The 13,379-nt window shown below is 45.3% G+C and overlaps 1 protein-coding gene across 1 annotated transcript in view; it reads right to left on the reverse strand.

The window, feature by feature from the left end:
* Positions 1–3,452: 3,452 nt before the first annotated feature.
* The window catches only part of lrrc4ba (leucine rich repeat containing 4Ba), a 33,962-nt gene continuing 24,035 nt past the window's right edge, over positions 3,453–13,379 (reverse strand). Inside the window, exons 2-3 of the mRNA XM_061701494.1 lie at positions 8,361–8,869; positions 3,453–5,873 (exon numbers count right to left, since the gene is read on the reverse strand). Coding sequence (XP_061557478.1) covers positions 3,930–5,873; positions 8,361–8,609 — 2,193 coding nt within the window. The 5' untranslated portion in view covers positions 8,610–8,869 and the 3' untranslated portion in view covers positions 3,453–3,929. The remainder of the gene's footprint in view (positions 5,874–8,360; positions 8,870–13,379) is intronic.

The following is a 13,379-nucleotide window of genomic DNA, read 5'->3' on the forward strand; positions in this document are numbered from 1 at the left end:
CCTCGCGCACCCGCGCCCACTTCTCCATTTAAAAAAAATTCATTTAAAAAAGGAATACATTTAAAAAGACATTTTCAGGAAAAATAAGCCTCCAAAGTAAACGGGGGAGAAAAAGCATATGGACATTTTTAAAAATGTAACCAAATTTCAGTTCAATAGTTTTCATTTCATCAATTATATGTACTCAATTATTGTTGTTTCAATCCCCACCCTGAAATATTTTTTTCTGGGGTGGTGGGCATTTTGGATAAAAAAAAAAAAGAATAAAGCCACACTATTTAGAGGGGGAAAGAAATTTCAAAATTTTATATTTAATGTAATATAACATCATTTGGAGGATTCTAAAGTAGCTCCAAGTTTTGTATTTTTGCAATTTAGCCTAAAAAAAAAACAACTCACAAATATATATTTATTAATAAGAGATACATCTATAGATATTTTTGGTTTATTTTTAGGATGAAAAATATAAACTTATAAAATATAGACACAAACGAACGATGTGTTTGGGTTTTCCAATTCGATTTTTAAAAAAAGAAGAAAGAAGTAAAAAAAAAAAAGAGCAAAAATGTGACTTAAAACATGTGCGCCTTGAAATGTTATCACGACCGGCACGGCGATAACATATTGTGTTTGAATAATAGAAACGCTCACACAACAGGTGACAGTTCACATTTCGCGACGCTGCTTTGATGCTTTTTGGCCCACAGTCAATTACTGCAGCGCCACCAGCAGCACGCGAGCCCTGCTGGCATCTGCTGCTATTTTAAAAAAAAATATATTTTTTTTTTTTGAAACGCCAGACGGCTACTTGACATATGTGCAACATCGCCTTTGCCAACCCACTACACGCATACACGTGCGCGCGCACACTACAGCATCGCAATTATAACAACAAGCGTCACAAGTGCAGCCAAAGCACGCCACTTCCTGTCATGTGACTTTATCACGGGAGCCGTCCGAAACCGATTGGCCGCACACAAACGCGCCACCCTGACGCATTGTGGTGAACGAAAAATACATAATAATAATATCATAATTAATAAAATAAATATTTTTTTTAAAGAATTCTATCCCAAAAAAAACAACAACTTTTTTTAGTTCTATTTTGGATTTTTAAAAAATATATATATACAATTAACAATCACAATGTTTGGAGACACATGCTTTTGGTTGCCAACGTTTTCATGAAAAATGAGCCTCCGGTGTCTCAAACTGTCACCATGCAAGAAAAATAACATATTTATATTACAAACATATTTTAGTCACACTTTCCATTTTTATTTTATCATAAAAACAGCTGCATTTTTTTAAAATGTGTATGTACATATATATATATATATGTATATATACATATATATATATATATATATATATATATATATATATATATATGTATATATATATATACACACTATATATATATATATATATATATATATATATATATATATATATATATATATATATATACACACTATATATATATATAATATTTTTTTATCAGAAAATAAATATTGCATTAAAAGGAATAATACAGTTTATTGATTTTTTTTATTTTTTTTACTCTCTAAACTATCCATCCATCCATTTTCCAAAACTCCACACGGGCGAGGCCGGATTTGAACCAGGGTCCTCAGAACTGTGAGGTACATGTGCTAACCAGTCGCCCAGCGTGCCGCACCTCTAAATTGTATTAAATATAACATTTTAACACCTCAAACAAAATAAAATCTACGTGAAAACTGTCTCACACACAAATGCAAGAATCAACAAATAACTGGATTTAATTCTCTTCATTTTTTATGAATCTGAAAATTTTGGGGGGATTTTGTGAGATTGTCTTTACATTTTCTTTCTCGAGAAAAAAACAAAAAACATTTAATTACTGTATTAGCGATAGCAGAAAAATTGAAGTCAATGTTTTAGCCTGGTTTTTGGACTGCGTAAAAATCAGGTGGTGTTTTTTTTTTTTTTCTCATCTCAAAATTTTGTGGCTATTAAAAATAAATGAAAAATAAGTCAAGAATGTATACAGGTATAACATTTAGGGGCGAAATTAACATTTGAATCAATACTACTTGAAATTGCACACATTCATGGCATCCTGATACATTGTGGGTAAAAGAAATTCTCGCAGACACACGAATGCAAGTTGAGGTGCTAATGTTTGATGCAGTGTGTGTCTGTGTGTGTGTGCGCGCGCGCGCGTGTCTGCATGGTTTCACACGACGCCACTGAAAAATGGCCATCGCCGAAGCCACGTCAAAGCAAAACGAACACGGATTGCAGCCAATCAGCAGTTAGCGTGGGCGGGCTTAGGAGTCCTGATGGAGCAAAATGGAGACACCTTGACGAGGACTGTCGCAGCAGCAACAGTTGCCATGGAGACCTGATGATGATGATGATGGCGGTGGCGGTGGTGGCAGGGGATTAGGGAAGGGGGTGGGCAGCCGTTGAGGTCGAAATTATGTCCATGTTTATCATCGCAGGACGCACAAAGAGGTCTCTGACACTTAGCGACAAAACTTTACCTGTAACCCAACAGGAAGCCAGCGAGTTTGGTTCTAATCGCCCATTTAGGGCCAATTGCCTCAGTAGTGTTTCCTGGAAAGTTACCAATAATAATATCGGTCGCCTAGCAAACAACAAATGCTGTCCACAAAATGAAAGAGAAGAAATCATATGAATTTCCAAAAAAAATAACATCAAGAAAACAGCCACTAGAATCCAGCCACCACCATTTAGTGTGCCAGTTTTTTTTTAATTTCCAAAGTGACCTGGGCTAGAACAGAACATTGTCGGCATAATTAGAACCCGCGGAATCGTCTAATTAGAAGAACAAGAACAAGTAGAGTACAAGAAGAAATATAAGAAAATAACAAAAAACAAGAAAATCCAAAATGAAAAAAACACTCATCATCAATCAATTATCATCATCGTAAAAGTATTTTCTTTCATTTGAGATCTAGAAGTTTCTATATTTTTTCTTTGACTTGTCCTCTTTTTTTTTTTTTTTTTTTTTTTTTTAGAAATAAATCATTTTTTTGTTTGTTTTGTTGTTTTTGTCCCACCGACGAGCGCCGCTTACCTTCGTAAAACTGCCGTCGGCGAGTGAAATACTAAAATCTCCCAATCTCGACCGTCCCGCTTCTGATGCCATTTTGTGTCCGCTAAAAAAAGACCCTCAAGAGTACAAAGAAAGAAAAAAAAAAAGAAAAGAAACAAAAGAGCTAACGCAGTGATAATAACAATGCTAATGCTAACGCTAACAGGTGAATCCAAAGATGGTGTTTAGCGAGCAGCCATTTGGGACTATGTACACTGTGAGCTTACAATGCTTATTATTGTTTTTATTATTATTATTATTTATGCTACACAGCACGTCGCCACTGACCCTGTTGGTGTGAGTGCCCCCCCCCCCCCACCCCCCACCCCCTCCAAACACACACACAAAATGGGCCCGGCTTGAAAAAGAAAATAGATTCACTCGGCGGCCATCTTGGAAGGCGGGCCACAAGGACAATGATTTTTTAATTTTTTTTTATATTGTTTAAATATATTCTTCACACGTTCTATGTCGGTTGCTCAGTAAAGATTCTTGATAATTTATTTCTTCCAGTGAAAATATATTTACCGTTTATAGATAATAATATCAAGTACTTTGTTCTTTTTTTCTCATCTTTTTTTTTTTATAGCTCTGGTTTGTCCGTGAAGCCACGTGGAGACACATCCCATTATTCCGACCACCCAGCCGGTCCGTAGAAATAATCCACAAACGATGCAGCGTTCGATCGGTGGGCTCGACTTGGGACTTTGGCAAAAACTAGAGCTGCTTGTCACCTGAATGTGGGTGGGAGCGTGTGCTCGATGAGGCGGCATCTCCTACTTCCGCAATGACGGGGGGCAACAGGGGGGTGTAGAAGGTTCCCTCAGATTTGAGTCTCTTGTACGTTCTCCTTGGAGCCACTCTTAAAAAGCAGAGGCTCGTTCTGCCCCTTGGCCATGAGGCCCTTGAGGGAGCTGTGTAGACTCAGCTGAGGCAGCGGGACAGGGGTGGGCAGAGTTCCGCAGGTCCCCAGGCCGCCGCCCATGGAGCTGGGCACCTGGGAACAGGACATGGTCATGTTCTGGGAGCAGGGCAGTGGGTTGTTGTTGTTGTTGACGCCCATTCCCAGGCCCACCATGTTGTTGCTGAAGTGGTGAGTCTTGTAGTAGTTGAGGTGCTCCGAGCGGGTCAGGTGGGGCAGGGAGACCACATCCGAGTGGTGCCGCCTCAGGCTCTGGCCGCCCCCGATTCCGCTGCTTTGTGCCAAGGCGCAGCCCCCTGAGATGCCCCCTCCGCCGCCACTCCGGCCGCCTGCCCCTCCGCCCAGCTCGTCCTCCACGTTGATGATCTCGATGGCCCGGGCAGGTCCATGGTGCTTGTGGAGCTGGTGCTGCTTCCTTAGCTTGTAAAAGACCACCAACATCACCGCCGCCATGAAGGTGATGGCCACAAAGCAGCCGATGATGATCTTGGTGGTCTTCATTACATCGTCCAGGCCAGAGAAGCCCGGCTCTGTGATGGGCACAGTGAAGGTGGGCCGGGTGGCATGGGGCGAGGACGACGAGGACCAGTCGATGGACAGCGAGGAGGCCGTAGTCGTGACGCCGTCTGGCCACAGATGCGCCGAGGGGGTTGGTCCTGGGAGGACTCGGATGAAGGTCTCATTGATGGCCACCAGAGCTGATTCTTCTTCTCCTGGAGTCTCCACGGTTTCCACAGTGACTGTAGTGAAGTAGGTGTAGTTGACGCTGACATCGGCAGCAGTGACGTTAAGAACGGCGGTGGCCGTGGTGTTTCCAGCCGCGTTGGTAACCATGCAGGTGTACTGGCCCGTATCTCGCAGGGTGACGTTGGTGAAGTTAAGCGTGCCGTCGTGCAGCACTGAAATCCGCACCCGGTACGAGCCATGGGTCATCAGAGTACCGTTGGGTGTGATCCAGTTGACCGAGGTGGTGGAGGTACTGGTGCGGCACTTGAGCTCAGCTGCCATGCCCTCGGTGACATTGAGGTCAGTGGGCGGCTCCACGATGACGGGTGCGTAGCAGGTGAAGTGGCTCTGGTCCAGCTCACCGATGTATTTGCCTTTGAGGAAGGGGGGGGCATGGCAGCGGGCGCAGCAGGTGGTATTGCTGGGCACCGTCTCCTTCAGCCACCAGCTGAGCCAAAGCACATCGCAGTTGCACACCCACGGATTGTGGTTCAGGTGCACCCGTTCCAGATGGTGCAGCGGCGTGAAAAGATCGTGGGGTAGCGAGTGTAAGGAATTATGGGACAGGTTGAGCTCCTCCAGGCTCTTCAAATCGTCGAAGGCATTGCGCTCAATGACCGACACCTGCGAGTGCATGAGCCACAGCTTCCGGAGTGAAACCAAACCCTGGAAGGAGCCGGGCCGAATGATCTCCAGCCTGTTCCCAGACAGCTCAAGCTCCTCCAGCCGCACTAGGGCCGTCAACTTGGGAATGTCCTTAAGTCCGCACATGCCCAAGTTCAGGTAACGCAGGTTGACCAGGCCTACGAAGGCGGCATCAGAGATGAAGTCCAGCTTCTTGAGCTCACCCAGGTCAAGCCGGCGCAATGAGGGCACTCGGTGGAAGGCGTAGCCCGGCAGCGTCTCGATGGGGTTGTTGCGCAGCCACAGCTCGCGCAGCTTGCTGAGGTACTCGAAGGCATGCGACGGCACCAGTGTGAGGCGGTTGTCAAAAAGCTCCAGAGTGTTGAGGTTGGGGAGGCCATTGAACGCACCCACTTCGATCTGACGGATCTGGTTCTTGGAGAGCTGGAGGATCTCCAGGTGCCGTAGGTGCTTGAAGGTGTCCGACTTGATGACCTGCAGGGTGACGACAAAGTTACAAAGGTGACAATCTCCGTCAATTGGATGCCACAAGTGTGTTTTGCTTTTTGCCTTGGGTTTTTTTGTTTTGGGGGGCCCAAGAACCAGGCAGTGTGAAGGCTCTCTATGATCATAGTTTAGAATCATAAGTGGTGCACAGGTGCGCATGCGCACTGAAAATATGAGAAGCGCACTAGATTCAAGTGTGCCATTGCGCATTTGCGTAGCAAGTAGTTTGCGTTTTCATTTTTGGGGGGGAACAGATCGGCAGAAGAGGCTCGAGTAGCGTCGTGTTGGTCACAAACGACTCATTTAAACAAACAGATCTTTTGAGTACACGCACTGAATGGAATCACTTTATGAACTGATTTGTTCCTTTCTCAGTTCAATTGAGCTTGGCTGCGAGCGTGTGCCGCATGAGAAACTCCACCGCAAACGGCGCCACGACGGTGGCTGACCGGGGAGGGGCCGCCATGAGGGGGGACAGGTCTTGGGTCTGCGCAGCGGCTATCCCGCCACAACAACAGTTGGACTGAATAGCACATACAGTTACATTTCCATAACAGGACGCAGAAAAAGGTCCAAGGAACCGTGCCCAAAATTGAACAGGAAGTTGGCCATTGGGGTTTAAAGCAGCCATTTTGGTTGAATTCCAGGGCCTCTACTTGCACAAGCACCGACTCGGGGAATTCACCCAAATCCGCGCGAAATTGCCAAGCTTTTTCGCCGACGCCATCTACTGTGGCCGCAGCATGTCATCAAAGTTTGCTGATCATTTCGAGGATTTGCCATCAACCGGCGTTACAGAACGGATTGTGCTCCAATTTAGGGGTTTCAGTGTGTGTGCGTGTTGCCTAATCTTGGTGTGACACACACACTCTGCTGGAATTGAGCCACCTCCGCCTTCAAATGTAGAGCAGGAAGTGGGAGGGAGGTGTTGGGGGCTCGTTGGTGGGGTGTGTGGTAGCGAGGGGGGTGTGAGCTGTCAAGGCTTCACCGCGAGGGTCCTCGGCTCAGGAAAGAAAAAAAAAATAAGACGGAGAATCTAGGATGCCTTCAGGTGTTAAAACATTTTTAGATTTTTTAATCATTTCAAGGAGCGCTCCAGGATACGAGCGAGCGAATCGGAATGTATCTGCTCCAAAGGAAAACTAATGTTGTGGTTTTCATTTTTACCCCAGTGCATCTTTGTATCTTTAAATAGTTAAAGCAGCGCTAGCTTTCGTCGGAAATCGACGATCTTCGTTTTCACCCCGTCGACAGGTTTGTAGTTTCATCAACCACAAGTTGGTTTTTAATTGAAATCATCTGCGAGGTTCGCAATCAAGCAGAAGTGAGGCGTTCGTGAGTCGATACGTCATATTTAAACTCTTAATTGGAACATATCTGATGTTGTTGCTTCTCGCCACCACTCGATAAGCGGCACGTAGATTTCTCCCAGCGGAGCGTTTTTTCCACGCGTGATCGTAAACAAAACACACGCATTATGCGCAACATTAAAAAAAAAAAGTCCTTTAAACGTCATTGGGCCAGTTAGGGATTTTTGGACTCATTTGTCAATGTTCACTTTTTCAAACTGCGCTTGAGATGGGGGAATAGCCGAGAAAGTAAAGCTGGAATAATGGATGAAAGATATTTAAACTGTCAGACAACGAAGGGAATATTTTACAAAGTTAAGAGTGCGGCGCATTTAACGTGGCAGTGGGCTACCGAGAAATTTGGAACTGTCACTTAGTGCTGTGACAAACGTTAGGATTTCGGACTGTCCCTGAAGGAAACACTCCACTTAATTGAGTATGTACATAACACATTTGGAACAATCACACAGAATTGTGAAAAGAAAAAAAAAAAAAAAAAAAACCTATGGTTTCGGACTGTCCCTGAAGGCAACGCCTGATGAGTTAAATGGATTGACAGGTAGACAGAAGGACCGCAGGACAGACAGACAGACAGATAGATGGATACAGAGATTAAACCATTCAGAATTTGTTACTCAAGCCATCAGTTGTATGACGAACACTATTATTTCAGAATGTCCCTGAAGGTAACATCTGACTGGTTAAGATAACGGATTGGATATATTAGATGGATAGCTAGCTTCTTTAGACATACTAAACATTTCAGGACATTTGTGCGAGGAATGCTATAATGTGGGATTGGCCCTGAAGGCATCACCTGACTTCATTCAGTAGGTTAGTACGTCGAAAGACAGAAAGGCCGACAGACAGACAAATAGATCGATGCAAGGAATGCAATGATTTTGGACCGTTTCTGAAGAAAGCGAGTTTCAGAAACCGAGATGGATTGATAGATCATCCTCGATTGTCAGTCCTACTGGGTCAGCGCTACGATTTCAGGCTGTACCTCAAGGCAACACCTGACTTTAGATATCTCAAGAGCGATACGTAGATACGACGGAAAGACGAAACATTTGAGGACATTTGCAACGTCGCTCATGAACGCCGGGATTTGGGCACAGCTCACCTGTATGGCGTTCTCCTGCAGGTTGAGGTATCTGGTGTTGACGGAGATGCTGTCGGGCACGTCGTCCAGGCTCTGACGGGTGCAGATGACGCGGCTGGCCTGGTTGGAGCAGGTGCAGTGGTCTGGGCACGAGGACGACGAGGACGAGGATGAGGTGACCGCCACCACGGCCACCGACAGGAAGTACAGCGACGCAAAGAGGAAGGGGGAAAAAGGGCCGGGAAGGCAGGTCAGCGTGGCGATGCGCATGGCAACTGGGTCATGACCCGGCGCTGTGATCTGAAGGTGCGGCCCACGTGTCCGGGAAAACCTCAGGGGATGCCGCCGTGCTCCTTAATCCCGATCCTCCGCTCCTTAATCCCGCATCACGCCTCTGCTGCCTTGGCGCCGCTCCCAATCTCAGCACTTCTTCTCTCACTTGCCGTGGGAACATAGAGCGGCGCAGATAAGCAGATGTTATTCGCTTTCTGCCTGCCGCTCGTTTGGGGAGGACACAAAGCCGGGAGTCACTGAGGAGGAACAACAAAGACAAGAAAAAAAATCGGACATATTACGGAGGTGCTTAACACGCACACGAAAAATTGCCCCTAACGCACGTTTCACCGAACCACACAAAATTAGGTGGACTCGTCTACCGTAACAGGACGCAAGAAAAAGTCTCAAGGACCCATGCCAGAAAATGAACAGGAAGTCAGGCATTTTGGTTTGGTCATTTTGGGCAAATTCTTTCGGATGCGCTCCCTGTAAATCCCTGACACCACTTTCACTGGTGGGTAGGAAGTTGTGTGGACGTCCACTATCTGTCACGACACGATGCACAACGAAGTCAAAAGAACCCATACCAAGTCAGCCATTTTGGTTTGAATCAGCTGTTTGGCGCGTATTCTTGGTCGAGCCGCTTGGCACATTTTGAAAAATGACCGCCCGGCACCAGTTTCACCGATGGACGTGAAATTGGGTGCGCATGTCTGTCATGACAGGATGCACAAAAAAGTACTTATGCCCGAAATAGAACAGGAAAATCGGCCATTTTGGTTTGAAGCAGCCTTTCTGTCTTATTCACAAATGCAGGAATGTTTGGGGGGGGGGGGGGGAAATCAATCAGCCCCCAACACCGGTTTCTACAATAGACATGGAATTCGTAGAACATATCTGTCATACTAACACGCACAAAAAGTTCCAAGGACCCATTCGCCGAAGCCATTTTGGGCTTGTACTTTGACAAATTTCAACTGGGGAATTTGTCCAAATGAGACCTGATCGGAAGCGGGTATCCTAGTCAGATCAGTGATGCTAAATGGCCAATTGTTATTATTATTTTTTTTTTTTCGGGGGGGCATAGAGCGACGCAGATAAGCAGATGTTATTTCCTTTCTTCCCGACGCTTGTTTGGGGAGCACAAAGCCCGGGAGTCACAGAGGAGGAACAACAAAGATGAAAAGAAGAACGAGAATAAGTAGAGGAAGGAAAGAGCGTATCAAAAGCCTTTTCCTTCAACACCATAAACAATGCAGACATTTAGCGCTTATCAAAGACAAAGATCTTTTGGAACGACTGTGTCAGACAGATGTAATTATTCGTGGCAGACTTCCACCAAATCCGGAAGACAGACTAGCCTGATTGAATGAGGATGTTTGGCTGTACAGTACTTTTGGACCCTTTGCAATGGAAATAGTGACAAATTCTAATGTCATCAAACCGAACGAAATTGAATAGAAATGGAGTGAACTGTATCGAACTGCACCAAAGTGAACCAAATTGAATTGAACTGAGCCATCCAGAACGGAACCGAAGCCCCGGCAAACTGAAGAGAACTGAAAAAAAAAAGGAACAGAAGCCAAAGTGAACTGAACTGAAGTGAACTCAAGTCACCTAAATTGCACCAGAGTGAACCGATGTGTACTGATCCAAATTGAACTGAAATCGATTGTACCAACTGAAGTGAACAGAAATGTGCCAACTCGAACGAAAGGAACTCAAAAGAACCGCTCCAAATTGAACTGAACAGAACTGTATCCAACCAACCCAACCCAAATTTGACTGAACAACAGTAAAGCTAACTGAGCATAACTAAACAAAACTGAAAAGAACTGAAGCAAGGTAAACACACTAAACAGATCTGGACCAAAATAAACCAAAGTTAAAGGAACCATACAAATCCAAAGAGAACTGAATAGAACTCAACACATCACAACGGAACCAAAGTGAATAGAATTGGCCAGAAATGAACTGAACTCAATCAAAGTGAAACGAGCTACAGAAGTATACCAGACCGAAATGCACAGAACTCGACTGAAGCATCTATACTAAACCAAACCGAAGAGAACTGAATTGAACTGAACAGAACCATCGGAAAATGCACCGAGCTCAACTAGTCCATCCAAAGTAAACCAAACTGAAGAGACTAGAATTAAGTTTTACTCAACTGAACTGACTCCGGTTTCTCCCACATACCAAAAACATGCATTGTAGGTTCATTGAAAACTCTAAATTACCCGGAGGTGTGAACGTCAGTGTTAATGGTTGTTTGTTTATATGTGCCCTGTGATTGGTTGGGGACCGGTTCAGGTGTACTCTCGCCGAGAGTCAGCTGGGATAAACTCCAGCACACCCACGACACCTAGAGAGCATAAGCAGCACGGAAAATGGATGGAAATGGATGGAGGGATGAACCGAACTGAGAACAACTTAACACAACTGCACTGAATCGAACCAAGGTGAACACAATCATAGGGAACCGAAGAGAACTGAAATGAACCAACCGAACCAAGGAGAACTGATTTGAACCGAACAGATCTGAACCAAAATGAACTGAACTGAAGCGCACCGCTTTCTAACAAACGCATTTTCAATGTCACGCCGTACTTCCCAGACCCGAGCAACGACCCTGCCGACAAACCTCGATCGCAGAAAGAAGCTAAAATGCTAATTCCCAGCCTCGGGGAGGACCCGAGCCCGTCTGCCGCAGTCTGCGTCAGTGCTAAGCTAACAGCGCCAGCATCCTGAATGGAGATGTAGGCAGGTGGTCTGGCCCTGCATAGGCCTCCCTGCAACAGGCACAGACACATTTTATCCAACCGAAGCTTTAATGAAGCCACTTTGACACAGCCAGGCGAGGAAGGACCGAGGGATTATTAATCTGATGGATGGAGGAGGAGGAGGAAGAGGTGGAAGAAGAGGGAATTGTCAACGGTGAAGAATAGTCAGCAGCCGCAGAGGAGGAGGAAGGGGGCGAAGATGAAGCAGGAGTGAAAGGATGATGTGGGATAAAGCGGTGGTATGAATAGAGATAGAGATTGTAAGGAGAAGGAGAAGAAGAATTCTGAGTATGAATAAAAAAAGAGGACGGGGTGACAATGAGAAGTTGAGAGATGGTTGCTCCTGAAGTTGACAGGCCAAGGCGGTTCGGTGGAGCTTTGGTTTGATCAATAATCATTTTCATGAAACGCGGAGCTCAGTATTCTTCTCCGTCTTCTGTCAATGCTTAAATATTGTTACGGCCATATCGTATGGTATCGGTACAGTATCGATACGCCAACGTCAGCCATCAAAATTATTGCTACGCGTATTTCAAGGACGTGCCGGTGTGCATTGAATAAAAGGTTTCACTTTGTTCACGTACTGGCAACACTAAAGTATCGATGTCACCATATGGTATCGGTACAGTATCGATACCGGACATCCAGTATCGATACTGCCACTAGGCAGGTTTGATGTTCTCCATTTACAGCCAACACTAGGGTGGGGCAAAATACTGATATGGCAAAAGTATATAGTATTGCTAACTGTCAAGGTATGTTGTGGATCCAGAAAAATCAGGTATCAATACACTGCTATGCGGCGTTCAACTCCGCACACTTGATGACCAGGGCTTGACATGAACTTTTTTTGCTCGCGGTTTCCCAGAGATACGAGCCACTCAGCATTAAAAGACGTAGATGCACAACCCTTTTAAATGTATTTGACTCCTGTGCACAACCAAAAAAAACAAAAACAAAACAAAAAAAGACTGCATAAATGTTCAACGCTACAAGAACCACCGTACATGTCAGACTTCCGAGTCTGAACCACCATACAGACTTCGGTGAGTCTCTTTGAAAATCGAAAATTAAATATTTTTGCATTACACTTCAACTGGGCCATGTGCGTACAACCCGTTGATTTGCCCACAGCAAGCGACATACATTCGGATTTTCCCAGGTTTCCAGAAGCTTTCCCGCACCATCCTTTGTTTCTGACTCAGTTCAAGGTTTCTTATATCCATATAATCAGGATGCCGCTTTCATGCATGTTGCGTTCGCCAGACAAAATACAATATTTCAATTCTTCTCAGTCCATTCCGTCTAGAATTGCCGGTTATCGACATCCACTTTTGCGTTTTTTTCCGGCTTTAAGAGACATTTTGAAGCCCGTCTTGCTTCTCAAAGTTTGTCGCAAATAGTGACGTCGTCTCATCCCGTTTGGTGCGTTTTTTTGATGTTTGGATTTTGATTTTGGTGCGAGTCAGTAGACCCTTTGTGCACATGTGCAAGCAGCTATTTATGGAAATGGCATCTGCACAAGTCAATACAATATTGCGATACACGGTATTGGCGCGCTACCAATGAACAAAATCAGAGAACGATACTATCGCTGCGACACCTTAATGACGTTGAAGTCGAACACGTACTGTCAGCACGAGTGATGCGACAAAATATCGTCAACTACCGCATTGCTCATGTGTCGATACTGCTGCTAATGTACATTGCTAATGTATCGATACTGCTGCTTTGCGGCGTTCAAGTGTGTATGTCATCATGCCTTCGAATGTTTCGGTCCTGGCGGGGGGGGGGGGGACTCGTTAGACTCAAGTCGCGGCTCAAGTCGCGGCTGCTCTCATCATCAAACATCTTCACGGACCCCCCCCCCCCCTTTTATACATCAATATATATAACCAGGACTAGCATAAGCCCCTAACCCCCCCCCCCCCCCCCCCTCCCCCAGTGTCCAGCGGATCCCGAGTAGACGACGCAGTGACCT

Source organism: Phycodurus eques, chromosome 16 (genome assembly GCF_024500275.1).
Source record: "Phycodurus eques isolate BA_2022a chromosome 16, UOR_Pequ_1.1, whole genome shotgun sequence".
Taxonomy (NCBI): domain Eukaryota; kingdom Metazoa; phylum Chordata; class Actinopteri; order Syngnathiformes; family Syngnathidae; genus Phycodurus; species Phycodurus eques.